The sequence below is a fragment of the Triplophysa rosa genome, unplaced genomic scaffold, assembly GCF_024868665.1.
Source record: "Triplophysa rosa unplaced genomic scaffold, Trosa_1v2 scaffold179_ERROPOS641539, whole genome shotgun sequence".
Taxonomy (NCBI): domain Eukaryota; kingdom Metazoa; phylum Chordata; class Actinopteri; order Cypriniformes; family Nemacheilidae; genus Triplophysa; species Triplophysa rosa.
In genome coordinates this window covers 85,422-105,170 of record NW_026634189.1, presented here as the reverse complement: position 1 = coordinate 105,170, position 19,749 = coordinate 85,422, and the positions used below count along the sequence as shown (strand labels likewise).

The following is a 19,749-nucleotide window of genomic DNA, read 5'->3' as shown; positions in this document are numbered from 1 at the left end:
GATCAGTCTGTGGCACTGCTCAGGTGTTATGAGAGGCCAGGTTGCTCTGATAGTGGCCTTCAGCTCTTCTGCATTGTTGGGTCTGGCATATCGCATCTTCCTCTTCACAATACCCCATAGATTTTCTATGGGGTTAAGGTCAGGCGAGTTTGCTGGCCAATTAAGAACAGGGATACCATGGTCCTTAAACCAGGTACTGGTAGCTTTGGCACTGTGTGCAGGTGCCAAGTCCTGTTGGAAAATGAAATCTGCATCTCCATAAAGTTGGTCAGCAGCAGGAAGCATGAAGTGCTCTAAAACTTCCTGGTATACGGCTGCGTTGACCTTGGACCTCAGAAAACACAGTGGACCAACACCAGCAGATGACATGGCACCCCAAACCATCACTGACTGTGGAAACTTTACACTGGACCTCAAGCAACGTGGATTCTGTGCCTCTCCTCTCTACCTCCAGACTCTGGGACCCTGATTTCCAAAGGAAATGCAAAATTTACTTTCATCAGAGAACATAACTTTGGACCATTCAGCAGCAGTCCAGTCCTTTTTGTCTTTAGCCCAGCCGAGACGCTTCTGACGCTGTCTGTTGTTCAACAGTGGCTTGACACAAGGAATGCGACAGCTGAAACCCATGTCTTGCATACGTCTGTGCGTAGTGGTTCTTGAAGCACTGACTCCAGCTGCAGTCCACTCTTTGTGAATCTCCCCCACATTTTTGAATGGGTTTTGTTTCAAAATCCTCTCCAGGGTGCGGTTATCCCTATTGGTTGTACACTTTTTTCTACCACATCTTTTCCTTCCCTTCGCCTCTCTATTAATGTGCATTAATGTCTATTAATCTATTAATGTCTCTGTGAACAGCCAGCCTCTTTTGCAATGACCTTTTGTGTCTTGCCCTCCTTGTGCAAGGTGTCAATGGTCGTCTTTTGGACAACTGTCAAGTCAGCAGTCTTCCCCATGATTGTGTAGCCTACAGAACTAGACTGAGAGACCATTTAAAGGCTTTTGCAGGTGTTTTGAATTAATTAGCTGATTAGAGTGTGGCACCAGGTGTCTTCAATATTGAACCTTTTCACAATATTCTAATTTTCTGAGATACTGAATTTGGGGTTTTCATTAGTTGTCAGTTATAATCATCAAAATTAAAAGAAATAAACATTTGAAATATATCAGTCTGTGTGTAATGAATGAATATAATATACAAATTTCACTTTTTGAATGGAATTAGTGAAATAAATCAACTTTTTGATGATATTCTAATTATATGACCAGCACCTGTATATACCCACAAACCATAAATCCTGCACATGCTTTCGCAATCCATTCCCACAGTTTGACTAATTAGACCCAAATTTAACCCAAAACGTTTTAAATGTCATATATTAGGGCCGATGATATGTATAAATCTTAAATAAGAATAATGTCAGTACACATTACTTAATTAAACAAATACATTTTTATTAATTCTATGTCTCTAAATTGACCTTTTGTCCCTTAAATAAAAATTGCTAATGCATGTAAGCTGCACACTGGAGAAGGTTGAAGCACAACCACGCATTAAACGGATGCGTGATTTCTGTCTTCTGAGCTTTACTAATTTTATTATAACATTGATTAGGTTTTATATGCTATATATTGTGTAATTTCTGAGCACATATACATGTATTGATGTGTAATTTCTGAGCACATATACATGTATTGAGCACTGTTATTGTGTAATTTCTGAGCACATATAGATATATTTTACATGTATTGAGCACTTTTATTCACCACAGTTATAAATGCACTTGATAAAATACCTAAAAAAAGTATTGAGAAGTATTCATAGGAACATTAGTACATAGATGGTTGATCTGAAATCATATTCAATAAGAATAATTACATATAAGTAGGTTTATGATGATAATTTGATTATTTGAAGAAGAATTGATGATTTAATGACACAATCTGTACCTGTAACCAATGATTGTTCATATAAATGCACTTAATGTCACTTTAAGCATGTTTAAAGCACATTTGAGCACAATGTAACAAGGTAAAATCCAGTGATGTTTTTAGAGGCCTAAAGTTTGAAGCCTGTTGTGCTCTCTCTGAAACCTGGGGATTTTCCACTGTTTAAAAGTAACCATGATTACGCACGTACGCCACGCGGTCTCGTATGGAGACCATGGCTTGTTTGGTGGTCTCGTGTAGTAACCATTGTATGCAAATTATTTTTAAAATGATGTAATAACCAGCGTACCACCATTAGATACGTACCTTGTTGCCTGGGACTTATTGGTGGCAGGCAATTAACAATTGGTTAATAAAAATAAGAGATAACAGGAAAATACCTGATTGGTTTCAGAAGAGACCACCTTTCAGAAATTTTACTATAACTGTAGACTGGAAAACACTTGGTTTTTAGATGACTTGGAACATCTCACTTTGTTTGGCTCGAGCAAATAAAGTTAACTCCTTGACACCCGGACCTTCCTTGTCTGAGAGATTTTTTGAACTACAAGTACAAGACTGATATTTTTCCACAACATATGCTATGTTATTCTTCACACAGCAAAGTCCTTGTAACTTAAAGGATACTATAGTATATTACAAATGGACAGTTTGGTCTGTGCCAAACCTTTTAAATAGAAATACAGAAGATATACACATTTGATCCTCTTTAATAGTTAATTATGATTTAATATTCATATTTATTTCCCTTGATTTTGAAATTACGACTATTATTGAATTAAAAATTTTACATTAGGCATGTTTGAAAATGATGTATAACATTTTGTAAAGCAATTAAATGCCATATTTTATATAAACATCCAAAAGACTACTCCTGTTTTTTTATGATGTTGCATAGTCTTCAAAGGTCAACTTTATTTTATACACATTTATTAAAACTGTGGAATTACTAGGAAATATGTTGTTACTAAAAAGGATAAAATAATGTGTTATAAAAAATGTTTTATATCCGTTGCCAGTATGAATTTGTGTTTTTATCTGCGCTGCAAACGCCCTAACACATTAAAACAGCTTATAATATAGTTTTAGTGTTATAATATAGAATATTCTTTAATGTTCCTGCAGTAGCTGTTCTGTTCTTGTGATAGAGGCCTTCATTCCGTGAGTAGTTTGCCAAACTGCATGCAAATGGATTGTGAATGCGCAAGTACGGATTTAAAAAATTGAGGGTACATTTTACAAAAACGAGAACACAGATTTGGATGTCGTAGGTACGGTTTATTAATCCTTGAGCACGATTTGGTAAATTGAAGGAATAGTTTTAGAATCTGCCAGTACATTTAGTTTTGTGAGGACGAAGTACAAACCTGTTGATTTGCGGGGGTGTTTGGTTTTCTCCAACAGGTGACCTCGCGGGCTCAGTAGAAGCGCATTTCAATTTCTGCATTGAATGTACCCTTGCAATAAACTTTGAGATTGAATTAACTGCTTTATGTCATTCATGGTCTAATATTCTCTGTGTTGCAACAATGCTTATCCAGTAGTTACTGAACTTTGCTGATACGAACACTGATACGAAAATGTTGATAAAACTATGATGAGATTGGGTAAATTAAATCTCCTCTGCCCTGTTGCATTTCTGTCTGTCAGTCTAATAGTAGTGGTCTCACCTGACATTTTGCGTTCAAATATAAGGGTGCATTTGTACTGGAGTGGAGCAGGGCGAGTATTTTCAATTTATTCATATGAACTTGAGCTAACGCCCACATGGCACTCGTGGAGTAGAGGAATGCTCGCTCTGCTCCGCGAGTGCCACGCAAGCTCAACTTTCATGGGAATGGCTTGAAAACGCCCTGCTCCGTCAACAGCACGAATACAAGACTAGAACCCATTATGAACAGAAATTCTTTCCCCATTGGATGCGGTGCGAGGACACATGACAAACGACTTGTTCGGTTTCTATTTGCTTTTGCACCGCGTTTAAATTTAAAAGCAAGAATTAGCCACTGGGTGGCACTGTCACATATACCATTTGTTAATAGTGTCAAATAATGTAGCTTTTATAAAAATACTCATATCTGAGGCATATCTCGGCAGCTTAATGAGGTGTCACTAAGAAAGCAAGTACTTTCTAGATAAATTACTTGAAGCATTTTTAAAGCATTTTAACTAAACCAAAAAGGAATCACCTCAGCCCCATTATGGCTGGTTCCAGCTATATTAGGCAGTGTGTTTGCTAAAAGTCAGAAACCAAAGGTTGAATGTCAAAGGCATGTTTTCTTGCTCTGGTTTTGGTTCATTAAAACAAGAATACTTATTTGGACATAAGTACTGACCAGATGCTGTTAAGAATGAAGAACAACTGGATAAAGATGCACCCAAATGGCAGGATTCCACCCATGACAATGCCAGGAAGAGGTTTAGTGTAAAAGGACTGCTCTGGAATTTGTCTGGGAATCTGATTGGTCCGCACAGGATGTTCAATCCCCTGAAACAGAATAAACTAGATCAATATACATTGCATGTGGCATGTAATATAAGCATAAAATATAAGTAATATAAGCATAAATATAAGCATGTAATATAAGCATAAAATGTGTTAAAAAGTGTAAAAATTATGTGGTTCTAAAACAAGTGAAATAATGAAACAAGAAAAGATAAAGTTAAGAGACTGAATACAGTTATAAAAAACTTACACTCTTCTTAAAGCCAAAGTATGCTCCAATAAAGGTGAGGGGTACGGAAATGCAGAACCACAGAGCCAGTATGGCCACAAGAGTCCCAAAGGGCATGGCAGCTGACGAACCCTCACCCCACAAAATTAGATTCATTACAAAGAAATCGGCAAACACTACCCTAGAGGAGCACACAAATAAAAAAATTAACTACAGACCACATTTAATCAAGTTGTGTCAAAGCAAAAGAGTAAGACACTTCATTTTCACAGGCAGGTGGGGTCATTTGTAAACATTTTCCATATTAGAAAAGCTGAAGACTTCGTGATTTCTGCTTGACCAACTGAAAAACAAATTGATTTCTAAATTCTAAACAGTCTCAGCCTATAACGGTGGTTCTCAACACCCATCCCATTTCAAACCAATAAAATATTCTGGAGCTTGACATTACTAAAATATGTATATATTTTTTAAATAAAACATTAAAAAATAGTGACTTTTAGTTGCTTATTTTTTATTTTAAATAATTTTAGGCCCCCTTAAAATTATGACATGGCCCTAGTAGGCCTCGGCCCCCTGGTTAAGAAACACTGGTCTATACAATACATAAACAAGCAGCAGCAATGTTGAACAAAAACAAACAGAAAATATAGCTGCAAGCAGCATTACGGGGTCAAGCCCAACAAGGCACAAAATGACATATATGTGGACATATCCGATAATTCGTTTTTGAAAAGCAGATCTAAAAACATAAGTAAAAGCACTTAGAACACAATATAAGTACTTATAACTCTTGACCACTAGGTGGCGCTGTCACCAAACTTTTTTGAGGTGAACCAGATTTGCCAATTATGATACATACTGAGTTTCGTGTCAATATGCAAAAGTTTTGTTAAGATACAGCATCAAATTCATTTTGGCGTGCTCGCCATCGAATTAGTTTACGTGGTATAAGAAAACGGTTTGACGAATCACAACCAATTCCATCACTTTTTTTGAGGAGTGTGTCTAGATGCTATATACCTAATTTTTAGCAAATTGAACAAATGCTTTCCTTTAGCTCAGTGGTTAGAGCATTGCATTAGCAATGCCAAAGTCATGGGTACGATCCCAGGGATTGCACATACTTAGAAACAAATGTATAGTATAATGCAATGTAAGTCGCTTTGGATAAAAGCGTCTGACAAATGCGTAAATGTAAAATGGTGTAGGAGTGCTATAAAATAGATTTTCAATATAATTCAAAAAGTCGGACAGGAAGTAGGTTGCACCATGACAAGTTTTATGTCAAATGACTCATCATGAGCCAGTTAAGTAAATATATAATTAACATACCATTAAGGTAATATTTGCAAACTTTATAAGCATTTTTAAAAAATGTGTTATTTTTTTACCACAAGGTGGCACCGGCCTAAAATATTTCATGTTCTCTCTGAGGTCACAATGACCCTTGCCAAGTTTTGTAGAAAATACATCTCGGTGGGTGAGATGGTCTGTGTTTCAGGGGGTTTGTATTGGGTTTCACAGGGGGGCAGGTTGATTTGAGTTCAGGGCTCTCACAGCCTGGGGGAAAAAAAGCTGTTGAGCAGTCTGGCGGACCGGGCTCTGATGCTCCGGTACAGTCTTCCTGATGGTAGGAGCTGGAAGAGACCATGGGTAGGGTGGGTGGGGTCCTTCATGATACTGTTGGCTTTGATGGAGCGTTGTGTAAGGAAAATGCCCAAGATGGAGGGGAGAGGGGCACCGATGATCTTTTCAGCTGTGTTCACTGCCCTCTTGAGGGTCTTGCGGTCTGCTGCACTACAATTCCCATACCAGACAGTGACAGTGGTCAGCATGCTTTCAATAGTTCCCCTGTAGAATGTGGTGAGGATGGTTTGAGGGAGACTTGCTCTTTTCAGCCGGCTGAGGAGTGTAGACGTTGTTGTGCCTTCTTAGAGAGTGACGTGGTATTGGTGGTCCAGGCAAGATCCTCTGTGATGTGCACCCCCAGGAATTTAGTGCAGCTAACTCTTTCCACAGTTGTGCTGTTGATAGTCAGTGGGGGATGGTCAGTCGAGTTTCTCCTGAAGTCCATCACAACCTCCTTTGTCTTCTCCACATTGAGGGACAGGTTGTTTGCGCCACACCATACTGCCAGCTGTGCCACTTCCTCTCTGCATTGTTTCATCATTGTTGCTGATAAGACCTACCGCCGTTGTCTCATCAGAGAACTTGATGATGTGGTTGGAGCTTAACTTTGCAGTGCAGTTGTGGGTCAGCAGCGTGAAGAGCATCCTTGTGGGGCATCTGTGCTCAGTGTGGTAGTGCTTGAGGTGTTGTGGCCGACACGGACTGAGTGAGGCCTTCTGTTTAGAAAGTCCAGGATCCAATTACAGAGGGAATTGTTAAGGCCAAGCAGGTTGTTTTTTAGTGAGCTGTTGTGGAATTATTGTGTTGAATGCTGAGCTGAAGTTAATGAACAGCATTCTAACATAGCAGTCTTTATTTTCTAGTCGAGTAAGATTCAGGTGGAGAGTGGAGGAAATTGCATCATCCGTAGAACGGTTTGGGTGGTATGCAAACTGGAGCGGGTCGAGTGTGTTGGGGAGGCTGGCTTTGATGTTGTGCACGACTAGCCTCTCAAAGCACTTCATCATGATTGGGGTCAGTGCTATGGGACGGTAATAATTTATACAGGACACAGGTGATTTCTTTGGTACCGGTATGATGGTTGTGGATTTGAGAAGCATGGGGAGGACTGCCTGGCTCAGAGAGGTGTTGAAGAAATCTGTTAGGACATCTGTCAGTTGTTTAGCACAGTCTCTCAGTACACCAGGTATGTTGTCAGGACCCGTAGCCTTGCGTGGGTTAATCCTAGATAGGGTCTTCCTTACGTTGGCTGGAGACAGATGGAGTGCCTGGTCGATGAGAGCTGTGGGCAGTTTTTGTGCAGGTGTGTCGTTCTCAACTCAACTCAACTTTATATACATAGCGCTTTTTACAATTTTCATTGTTACAAAGCAGCTGTACATAAGACATATTGACTATAAGCAAACCAATTAAAGTTGTACCTGCAAAAACAAGAAAAAGGTGAAAACAAAGAAGACAGACATACCCACATACAAAACACTCCACACACACAATATGCACACGTACTAACACACAGACACACACACATGGACGCGCACGCACACACACACATACACAGACATGTACGCGCACACACAAAGACGCGCACACACACACGCGCACAGTGAGAGCACACATTTAAGACAAAGGAGAGAGAAGCACAGGTCAAATATAACAGACTATAAATTTCTATATGCAATATTAATTAAGTAAAACTTTCAAATTCTAAAGCAGCCCCCCCGGCCAGGCAGATGCAAAACAGTATGCAAACGGTGGCGAGGAACCCAAAACTCTAATCGAGAAAAAAAACTCAGGAAAACCCAGGCCCAACCAGGGGATTCCAGTTCCCCTCTGGCAAAAACTGCTGCCTCTGCACAAGCTCCAGAGAGCTTGCACAAGGCTAAATAAAATAAACTTACTAATAAGGTAAATTATAGTTTAAGATTATCATTAATAATCTAATAGCATTTGAAATTTTGTGGTGAGGACGTGTCAGGTGACCGCGTCCTTCTTTATCCAGCTCTATCATTCTCAGCTCTTGTCAGGTCTCCGCTCTACCATCAGGTCAGGCCACGAACTGCATCCTGCTTGCTGTAGTAACCTTGGAACAATGAGACAAGACTGGCTGAGAGTCGAGTACTGTTCTGCACTCTTTGATGAAACAAGCACATCAGTTGTGTTTTTGGTTCTGGTTGATCTAACTAGTGCAGCCTAAACCCTCAGAAGATTTATATTATGGAAGAATAGTGTATGCAAGATTAAAAAGATGCGTCTTTAGTCTAGATTGATTTAAACTGACAGAGTGTGTCTGCCTCCCGGACAGTGCAGGGAAGACTATTCCAAAGTTTAGGCGCTAGATAGGAGAAGGATCTACCACCTGCACTTGATTTTGAAATTCTAGGTATTACCAACTGACGGGAAGCCTGAGAGCGTAATGCACGTGAAAGACTGTAATACAAAAGGAGTTCATTCAAGTACTGAGGAGCTAAACCATGTAGGGCTTTATAGGTAATAAGCAAGATTTTAAAGTTAACGCGATGCTTTATAGATAACCAGTGCAAGGTTGACAGAACCGGGCTAATATGTTCATACTTTTTTGTACGTGCAAGAACTCGAGCTGCCGCGTTTTGGACCAGTTGGAGTTTATGTAATAAGCCTGCAGGGCAACCACCTAACAGTGCATTACAGTAATCTAGTCTTGATGTCATGAATGCATGAATTAACTTCTCTGCATCTGACATTGACAGCATATGACGTAGTTTAGATATATTCTTAGGATGGAAAAATGCAATTTTACAGGTGTTGGCGACGTGGCTCTCAAATGACAAGATTACTATCGAATAGAACGCCAAGATTCTTTGCTGACGACGAGGGTTTTATGGAACATCCGTTAATAGTTAAGCAGTATTCTTGGTTGTTACTTATAGCAGTTTTCGGTCCAATAAGTAACGCTTCTGTTTTGTCCGAGTTCAGTAATAAAAAGTTGTTACTCATCCAGTTTTTTATATCGACTATGCATTCCATTACTCGATGGAACTGCTGTGTTTCATGAGGCTTCGAGGAAATATAAAGTTGAGTATCATCATCGTTCTGCATATCAAACCGTGAATAGAACTGATTAAGTGCATTTGGAAGATTTGTCTGTCGTAGAGGTTTGTAGTCAGTGATGGTCTGAATGACGTCCGCGTGTCTCTGCTGTCTGTGAAGTGATTGTTGATTTTTTTGTGGATATATGTTTTGCATTCCTGATGCCACAGGACAGATTGGCTCTTATGTTTTGAGGGCTGCCTTATTCCCTGATCTGAATGCTTCATCTCTGGTCTTTAGCAGCCCACGAACCTCTGCTGTCATCCACGGCTTCTGGTTGCCATGATGGTCTTGGTGACTGTCACATCATTGATGCACTTGATGTAAACAGTCAATGTTTCAGTATGCTCTTGTAGGTCTGTATTGTTGTTGTAAGTGGCTGCGTCTTTAAACATTTTCCAATCTGTGCACTGAAAGCAGTCCTGCATTGTTGAGCTAGCATTGACCAGCCACATTGTAATGAGTTTTTGAAGTGGATTGTATGCTGGGATTAGCATAACAGAGATGTGATCCGAGTAAAGCTCAAGTTATACTCGTGCGTAGGACCTACGCTGTAACCTACGGCGTAGCCTATGTACGTAGACGACGCCGTCGTGAACATTTATGGTTCTGCGTTGAGAGTATGCGTCGTACTGCAATTACACCGCCGAAACGCTAGTTGGCTCTTTGTGTTTTCACAGGTTTGCTCTTCTTCGGCGATGTTTTGTGTGTATGCTAGTGTATGCAAACGACAATGGAAGCTGATCGCATCTTAATGGAGTTGGAGCTGATTGAAGTAGAAAAAAAGTGTGTGTATTTACATACAGATGCGTGTATTTCCGAACCTCTTCAAAAAGACGCTCAGTAACTTGGTCGATGCTTGCCATGTTGTTCTTTTGTGGACTCTGAACTTGCCGGAAGAAGATGCCAGAGAAGACGCCAGAAATGCGTAGAAGCAAGTAAGATGCTGCCAAACCGACCAATCACAGCGCTTGCGGTCCACGTAGGGTCCGCGTTGAGTTGACACGTTGTTACATTTTTGGAGAGGTGCACATCAGGCTACGGCACAGGGTACGTGGCTCTGCGTAGGCTACGCCGTAAGGTACGGCGTAGGTCCTACGCAGAACCATAAATTGGCCTTAACCGAGGTGGGGGCGGGGTTCAGCTTTGTATGCCTTTTATCTGTTGTGTAAACAAAGTCTAGAGTGTTGTTTCCCCTTGATGCAAAGTTCACATGTTGGTAGAACTTTGGCAAAACTGTCTTTAAGTTTGCGTGGTTGAAATCCCCGGCTATGATAAGAAATTTTATTTAATTACTAACAACAATTTGTGCTTTGTTCTGGTTTCACCTCTCTCCTGTCTATGGTCTACTAAATGATTTCATAGGAAATTTACTACACCTGTCATATAAATAAACTGTAAATGCTGTGGCTTAATTATTTTACATTTTACACCCCTTCACCTACACCTTGCCCCTTTCCCCTGGAAACAAGAGTGGCAAGGGGAAGGGTTGAAAACATTTCCCTAAGAAATGGGACACCACTTAAGCGACTTTTTGCAAACGTATTGAAGAACATACAGTATATAAATATGAACACAAGATTAAATTGAACATAAACCAAATTATTATTTGTTGTTTAAATCTTATTAATGCCAACTAAAAGACATTATACTCGCGTGAGCAGGGTGAGCCCTTGGTTTAAAGTGAGGTCACGAAAAATCTTTGTTTGAATGGCTATATTGCCCTTCCCCTTACCCCTCCAACCAAAAGAGAATCGAGACAGCACTAGCCCTTCACATGAACGCGGAAAGTGTAGGGGTAAGGGGTAGAAATGGGATTGGATCTTAATCTTAATAACCACTTTTGCTAAATCTGTTGCACTGTGTGCAGCAAGCACACTTACATTCTGAGGTGTTTTGAGTGACTGATGCGATGGATTCAGACAGTGAGTCTCGCAGTGTTTGACATATGACTTACTTCAACCATTAATTTAAATGAATCAGTTCAAATGAGTCATTATGTCATGAATCGGACATTAGCAGACGTTTAGTACAAGTTGTGTCTGTGTTATGCTGCCTTCATGTGCTCTTGGAATTATTGCACATGATTTTGATACCCAATTCCCGAAATGGGCAGGCCTAAAACTTTAAACATGAATCTGGCGACCTCCATTTTTTCCGACAACAAAGCACCTGAACACAACCAGCTCGGAATCATGACTTCAGAAGTGGGAATTATCTAATTTCACGTGAAGGCAGCATTAATCAGAGACATCGCAAAATAAGTAAGTTAACACAGAAACCACATCATTGGATACGATTGATTTTCATTTATTAAAAGTGGGGTTTATGTCACCTGCGTCATGTGCTTGAGAGAGAAGAAAATGCGACCTGTTTTTTTAACATATCTCACACCCAGCGGCAATTCAGGTAAAAATATTCTCTGAATGCTTCAAGTGCAACATGGATTCGGTGTTCCGACCTTTGTCATCGTGTCAGTTACTTTTGATTAATATGTGCGAGGGAGAGAGACTGGCATGTTTGACTTCATTCAGCGCTGCGCAGACCGATCAGCATATGACAGCCATTGTTTCGCGAGAGCATTTTGTTTTGAAAGCATACGGTGCAGTCTGCTTCCAAAGTGTCTGCACGTCATAAGTCAATCGGTCTGCACAACACAGAATTAAGTCACACCCAATTTGGAGACAGAGAGTGCATGGAATCTCTGCTCACTCTTTCACATGACATGACTGCGGCGCCAAAATCATGTACGTCCTCACACGGTGGCATCATTAAATTGCGATCGGTTTGTGTGAGTGGCCAAGTTACCGATCAAGCCATAAAATTTGTTTATTGGCCGATTCCGATCTACGGCCGATCGATCAGAGCATCTCTGTACTATTATTATTAGTAATAATAATATATTTTTTAATTATGATGTATGTAACAAAGCAAATTGTGAAAAGCACTATATAAATAAAATTGAATTGAATCTATGAGTGTTCCCTACCATATCACCTATTTACCAGTTATTCCTCATCACTAAAACGTATTATTTTCATGTGTTGTAAAATCTGGCCAGTTTAAACTGCCACACTGGTTTTCTGACATAAGCACACACACACAAGGCACGACAACTTTACTGACTAAATTTCTTTTTTGCGTCTTATTGAGTTTAAACAGGGTTTTTCCTGCATAGAGAAATTGGAGGTGGCCGCCTCCGTCAAATGTCGTGCCGCCTCAGACTCTTGCCAAAATTATGTCGGGTGTCTTCACAAGAACTGCTGCGTGCATTTAACAGACTGTCATTTGTAACTGCAGTTGCGGCATTACGCCACAGTGGATGCGCTGTTTCGTTATCAGCACACTGAGGCGCTACAAAGAGTTGCAGAACAAGAGCTAGCTGTGTTTCACGGCTGTTTGTTTTGCATTCAAGTACGTTTAATTTCTTGAAATTTCTTAAATAAACATGACGTACATCATTGTAATGTCTTTAGCTGTGCAGTTGGATCATTGAATCAGCGTATACTGTACACAGCGAGTTCGCCAGTATGAACGCACATTGCATTCAGAACGACTCGCACACGAATGACTCATTTGAACCGATCCATTTAAACTATTGAACTTTTCAGTCACTAGCAAAAATACGAGATCATTGAATCATTTAAAGTGAACCACAGAGAATGCAAGATGTGAATGAGCTTTGCTCATTTAGTAAGACTGGTTAATTCAGTTGGCTATTGTGGGCTTAAAAGTATTTGATTAAAGAAAATGTCTGTTTGGTTGAATAAAAGTAATGTTTTATATAACTTAATAATTGTCATTTTCATCAAATTTTATTAGAACGTTTAATATGTCAAAGTCACTTTGGTTAAGCCACTTAAAGGTACGGTAGGCCTACGTGTGTGTACAAGATCAGGATGGCACCACCTTCGCCTCATTTTGAGCCAGGAAAAACCCTGTTAAACTATCACATAAACACAATGCTATGTCAAAAATACACAGTTTGTTATGTACTAAATGAATGTAAACAGTTGGATGTGTATATATACATACAGTATACACATATATACATGTATACTATATAACACCTAATCTGTTTACCCACCCTGGACACAGAAACGCTGTCAACAGAACATTGGTCTTCCACTTCTCCCCACCAAAGGCTGGATAGAAAGAAAAAGATTTAAAAAGAAAAAAAATGCATGTTACTAAAGACACAAAATGAATAAGTTCAAAGTTGCACAAAATAAGATTAAGTTCACAGTAATATTAAAATACTACCCAATTATTAAACAGGTAGCATTATTTAGTGAATTTTCTTGATTTGTTAGCAGGGGTAGTCAAGAGTTTGTGGGCGTTAAAATAGTTTTACTATAAAAAGTATGGAAGTAAAATAGAGACAAATGTGTTTGAAGCAAAAAGACGTGCTGAATAGCACTAACTGAAAGAAAATGCATTGTATTAACAGTGCTTGCATTTTAAGGTTCTACAATTCAACATGGTTGCATATTTAAGGTGTGATTTTTTTCAAATGTAAAAATTTCACACACAGTTTCACCGTTTAAAAATTCAATAATCAAAATTCACCTTTTAAATTTCGTTAAAAAAAATTCAACTTGTTTTAAAATACAACCTTTAATATTCGGCAGACAAATTTCAGTTCATATTATTTCGCTTTAAAAATTCGCTTCCACAAATTCAATGGTTCAAATTCGGCTTGAAATTCAAAGTTTCACATTCGGGAATCCCAGGAGAAGCAATAGAGCGCCGATTCCGCCAATGCATGATCTCTACCTGCTGCCTGACCACTTCACCAGCAGGTGGTGCAAGTCGCTTCTGACGAAGACCAAAGCAAGAAATGCAGATACTTTTTATATGTTTGCAGCACAGTCCACTCATCTGCTCGATTAAGTGAATTTATTTGATCTCATAGATCTCTACAATGCATTTTTTTTCAGTTAGTGCTATTCAGCACGTCTTTTTGCTTCAAACACATAAAAAAGGCTAATTTAATGTATGCCAAAATGTAAGGCTGCATCCTATTTTTTTACACCCACTAATGCTTACCCAATAAGCATTAAAATCATGTAATTTCCCAGAAATGGGAAAGTGCATTGTTTTATATATTTAGCAATGGCACCACCACTCACTACCCTAACCAAGCTCCGTGTTTTCTGGATTTTTGTCCCATACTCCGATTATTTTGATGGTTCAATGGAATGTGTAGGGTCATAAATGCAAATCTTGTGCAACTAACCCCTTCAGACATCACTATTCACTGCTGTACAGAGGTTGAGTACTGTCTGTATTTGGATAGTTTGCTAATAAAACAACAATCCCACATATGGAGGACCAATAGTGTCGTTTACAAATAAAATGAATCAATTGATCGATTTAATTACTAAAACATAAAAATGTAAATAAATGAATCACTTTTTAATTTGAAAAAAGTATAGGCTTTTTTAAAAGGGTTTATTTAATTTGTGTTTTAAAATGTAGTTTAATTGAACAATAAAATCATTTTTAAGTGTATAAATTAATAGATACATTTAAAACTGTTTATTTAATGTATGTTTTAAAACATGGAAAAATTAAACAATAAAAAGATAAATGCATATTTTAAATGGCTTTTTAAAAAAGCATTTTGCCAAACACTTTTTTCTCTCTATTTGCCACTTGCTGTTCTTTGTCTTTTTGCCAAATGCTTTTCTTTATCCATTTGTCAATCGAGTTAAAAAATGCCATTGGACAGTATAAGCATACAGACAAAACCCAAATTACTCTTTATCAATCTCACACACAACTCCAGCAAAGAATTATCGAAGTTCAGCACGTGAGAGGCATGGTCACGCTGTTCTTTTACAATAGCAAGAGACAGAGCTGGAGATCCTCAAAGAATTTAAAGTTATAAACTGAGTTCAGCATGGGCTGTTCCCACAATGGCCTCGACACTGAACCTATCCGCTCACTAGAGAGTCCAAGATGTTGTAATCTGTTGTTATTGATGGCAAAACGAAAACGCGTTGCTGTGAATCAGGGGTATATTAGAGACAAGGATGAAACTCGGGCTGGGATTGTAATGCTGCCAGGAAAGCTGGAATCCATTTTCATTTACACCCTGTCTAACGGTACATCGCACGCGAGCAGCGCGACAAAAGACTAAAGCCCATTATAAACAGAAATTCTGTCCCTGGATGCAGTATGGTCGCACACCGAACGAGACGTGCAGCGCCATCTAGAACAGTGGTTCTCAACTCTGGCCAGCGAGATCCACTTTCTTAATGAGCTCAGCCCCAACCCTGTTAAAAAGATCCATCGAGTATCGCATTTAAGTACCACAAGAGTGATTCAAGTGCAAACTATTCTGTATGCTTTTGAACCGCTCTCAGCACTTTAATGTGATACGCAAAGCAATCTGCGCAGCCTCCTGAAGGCTTTGATTAGCTTGTTCAGGTGTATGTGTGTGTGCTTTATCAGGGTTATTGCCTTAACAACAAGGCGTTTGTCGCATCGCATCCAGGGACTAGAATTCTGTTTATAATGGGTTATAGTCTTTTGTCGTGCTGCTCGCGTGTAATGTAATTTTAGACAGGGTGTAAAGTGGTGTCTAAGTGGTGCCTGCAGAATGATGTAGTTTTTATAAATAACTGTAAGAGTTTTTGGGGCAGACCTCACCAGTTGAAAAGAGACGGTCTCCATCCCTCTTGGGCTGGGGCTGCTCTCCTGTCTAGAATGCTTAAAGAGCAGGTTTAAAGGTTTTTGTAAGTGTCCTAATGTTGTATTAGAGTCCCCAACAACATGTTCAAATGCATCAAAGGTAAAAAACGGTGCTATTTTCTTAAAATAAGCATTTAGTATCTATCCATTTCTCAAAGATCCCCTAAACGATTCCTCCGAAGCTGTTCAAATTTTCCGCTTCTCTAAGCTCCTCCCTACAGCTAGTCCAGTGTGCTCCGATTGGCCAACTGGCCCAATCAGTTGTGATTGGTCTTTCTTCATACACTGCGTGTCAGAAACGAAACGCCCATTACCACAGTTCTTATCTCAGGAAGGTTTTTGTAAACAAAGACGCTGTGTGTAAAAATGGCATCAGTATTACCATATCACAAGATTTTCTCTTCATAAACTTATCTTCATAAACCATTCAGACTATTGTTTTCTATTGATCTTTTTTCGTCATAGCTGTGGGAGAACAAAAACGGCTCTATCCAAAAGTTGATCATTACTTTGATTATACAGAGAGGAGTAACTGAGCAAGTTAGCCAAAGCTTCCAAAGATAATGCACACACCTTTAACATAATAAAATGATATAGTGCTGCAGTCCGTTTTTAAAATAATGACAAGCAACCCGTTTTGTTTGAAGGGGATCGTGACCACAGCTAAACTTTGCACACTTGACAAAACCATAATGTGAGACACATTTGCAAAGTGCTACCGTGACTAAACGATAAAGGGATACAGTTTGTTACAGCTTGTTAGTCCAAATAAAGTTGGAATTGACTTATCTTTAAGGGTCTAGCGGCTGGCAAATCCCGCGTTGAACTCGCCAAAATTTGAGAAGCAGTCGTCGGTAAAATGACGAGCACATTACACAAGGTTGGAATTGTACTGCAGTGGTATCGTGGAAAAAAAATGTAACCACTGATCCTTCACATCGTCATCCTTTGGCAGCGAAAACAAAGTACATTTGCGTTCACAACACAAAACACAGCGTCCCCTCGACATGTTCGCAACACTACCTGAAGTGCTAGTGGGCAGGTCAGAGTGTTCTTGTTTCGCGGGAAGGCAGGGATTGTGCTGATGCATTACACTGTGACGTATCGATGTTACAACTCAAAAGATTCGAAAGCATAACGATTTGTTTGGGCGGTTCGGAGTCGACTCCTTACTTTGGAAGCCAATATCTTAATTTATCATGGACTTTTTGGAATAACAACTTTGCAGATCGTCAAAATTTAAGGAAAGCTACGTTACACACTGAAATGCCGGTAATTTTATGAGATTCATGAAACCTGCTCTTTAATGCTAAAACTTGACTGTCAAACCAGATGACTATATTACTTTAAATGAGTCTGTTCCCCAAAATTACTGTTATAAACATGAGCCTCGTCTTAAAGGTAGAGGGGGAGGTGTTGCTGCACTTTATAATAATACTTTTAGCATTACCCAGAGGTCTAAATTTAAATACAATTCTTTTGAGGTGATGGTACTTTTGTATAACATCACCAAATGTAAATGATAAATCACCTTTAAAATGTATTCTACTGTATATAGGCCACCAGGACCTACTCACCTTCGTAATCATGCTCTAGATTTAATACTAACATACGGTATAAATGGACGATATTAAAATTCTTCAGCAGAGCGAAGACATTTCAGATCATTATCTAGTTCTGTGTATGTTGCGCCTGCCTATAGCTGCAAATCAACCTCAATGTCACAAGTACATGGGGGAGTTGTGGCCTAGTGGTTAGAGAGTCGGACTCGTATCCAGAAGGTCACAGTTCGATTCTCAGAGCCAGCAGGAAGCGACTGATGTGCCCTTGAGCAAGGCACCTAACCCCCGTTTGCTCCCCGGACGCTGAGGTGATAGCTGCCCACTGCTCCAGGTGTGTGTGTTCACGACTTGCAGTGTGCGTGTGTTCACTACTCACTGGATGGGTTAAATGCAGAGGTCACATTTCGGTTATGGGTGACCATAACTGACCAATAGGTCACTTTCACTTTCACTATTAGATCTTAGTGCCGCTTTTGACACCATTGACCACAGCATACTTTTACATAGACTTGAAAATTATGTTGGTGTTAGTAGAATAGCATTAAAATGGTTTCGATCATACCTATCTAACCATTTTCACTTTGCAGCAATAAACAATGAGGTTTCACGCAAATCAGTAGTCCAGTGCGGCGTGCCACAGGGCTCAGTCTTAGGGCCTCTGCTCTTCGCACTGTACATGCTAACTCTAGGAGGTATCATTAAGAGACACAGAGTAAGTTTTCACTGCTATGTTGATTATACTCAACTCTACATTTCCTCGAGGCCTCACGAAACACAGCAGAATAATAATGGAATAATGGAATGCATAGTTGATATAAAAAACTGGATGAGTAGCAACTCTTTATTGTTGAACTCGGACAAAACAGAAGTGTTACTAGAATTCTTACACAAACAAAAAAGTATGAGCATACTGACATCCTGTCAACATTGCACAGGTTACCTATTAAAAAAGCAACGTACTAACTTTAAAATACTGACTACCTATAAGGCCCTACACGGTCTAGCTACACAGTACCTGAGTGAGATTCAACTACTACAGTCCCTCACGTTCACTACGCTCTTTGGGCTTTGGACAGTTGGTAATACCTAGAGTTCCAAAATCAAGTGCAGGTGGTAGATCCTTTTCATATCTACCGCCCAAACTCTGAAACAGTCTTCCGGATAGTGTGCGGGAGGCAGACACACTCCGTCAGTTTAATTCTAGATTAAAGACGCATCTCTTCAACCTTGCATATACAACACTTCTATAATACAAATCATCTAAGAGATTATTAGGTTGCATTATTTAGATCAACCAGAACCAGAGGTGGAAAAAGTACAAAAATATTATACTCAAATAAAAGTACTACTACTATGATGACATTGTACTTGAGTACAAGTAAAGTTACCAGTCAAAAAATTTACTCAAGTAAAAAGTAGCTTGTTTAAAATTTACTCTAAGTAAAAGTTACTTAGTTACTTTTTAAAAGCGGGATGGATACCTCTCCTGTTTTGTGCAACACCAACATTAGTCATAGTGCCTAATTTTAAATACAGGTACATCTCAAAAAATTTGAATATCGTGAAATAGGTCAATATTTTTTGTCACTCATTTCAGAAAGTGAATCCAATATATTATATAGATTCATTACACATAGAGTGAAATATTTCAAGCCTTTATTTCTTGAAATTTTGATGATTATGGCTTACAGATAATGAAAACACAAAATTCAGTGTCTCAGAAAATTAGAATATTACATAAGATCAATAAAAAAGGAAATTTTAAACAGAAATGTCAGGCTTCTGAAAAGTATGTTCATTTCTATGCACTCAATATTTGGTTGGGCCTCCTTTTGCATGAATTACTGCATCAATGTGGCGTGGCATGGAGGCAATCAGTCTGTGGCACTGCTCAGGTGTAATGGAAGCCCAGGTTGCTTTGATAGCGGCCTTCAGGTCATCTGCACTGTTGGGTCTGGTGTCTCTCATCATAGATTCTCTGTGGGGTTCAGGTCAGGCGGGTTTGCTGGCCAATCAGGCACAATACCACCATGGTCATTAAACCAGCTTTTGGTACCTTTGGCAGTGTGGGCAGGTGCCAAGTCCTGCTGGAAAATGAAATCAGCACCTCCATAAAGCTTGTCAGCAGAAAGAAGCATGAAGTGCTCTAAAATTTCCTGGTAGAT

At 39.3% G+C, this 19,749-nt stretch overlaps 1 protein-coding gene across 1 annotated transcript in view; it reads right to left on the bottom strand.

The window, feature by feature from the left end:
* Positions 1–4,249: 4,249 nt before the first annotated feature.
* LOC130549811 (transmembrane 9 superfamily member 2-like) overlaps positions 4,250–19,749 on the bottom strand; it is a 53,912-nt gene continuing 38,412 nt past the window's right edge. The window contains exons 12-14 of the mRNA XM_057327150.1: positions 13,411–13,468; positions 4,647–4,806; positions 4,250–4,438 (exon numbers count right to left, since the gene is read on the bottom strand). Coding sequence (XP_057183133.1) covers positions 4,265–4,438; positions 4,647–4,806; positions 13,411–13,468 — 392 coding nt within the window. The 3' untranslated portion in view covers positions 4,250–4,264. The remainder of the gene's footprint in view (positions 4,439–4,646; positions 4,807–13,410; positions 13,469–19,749) is intronic.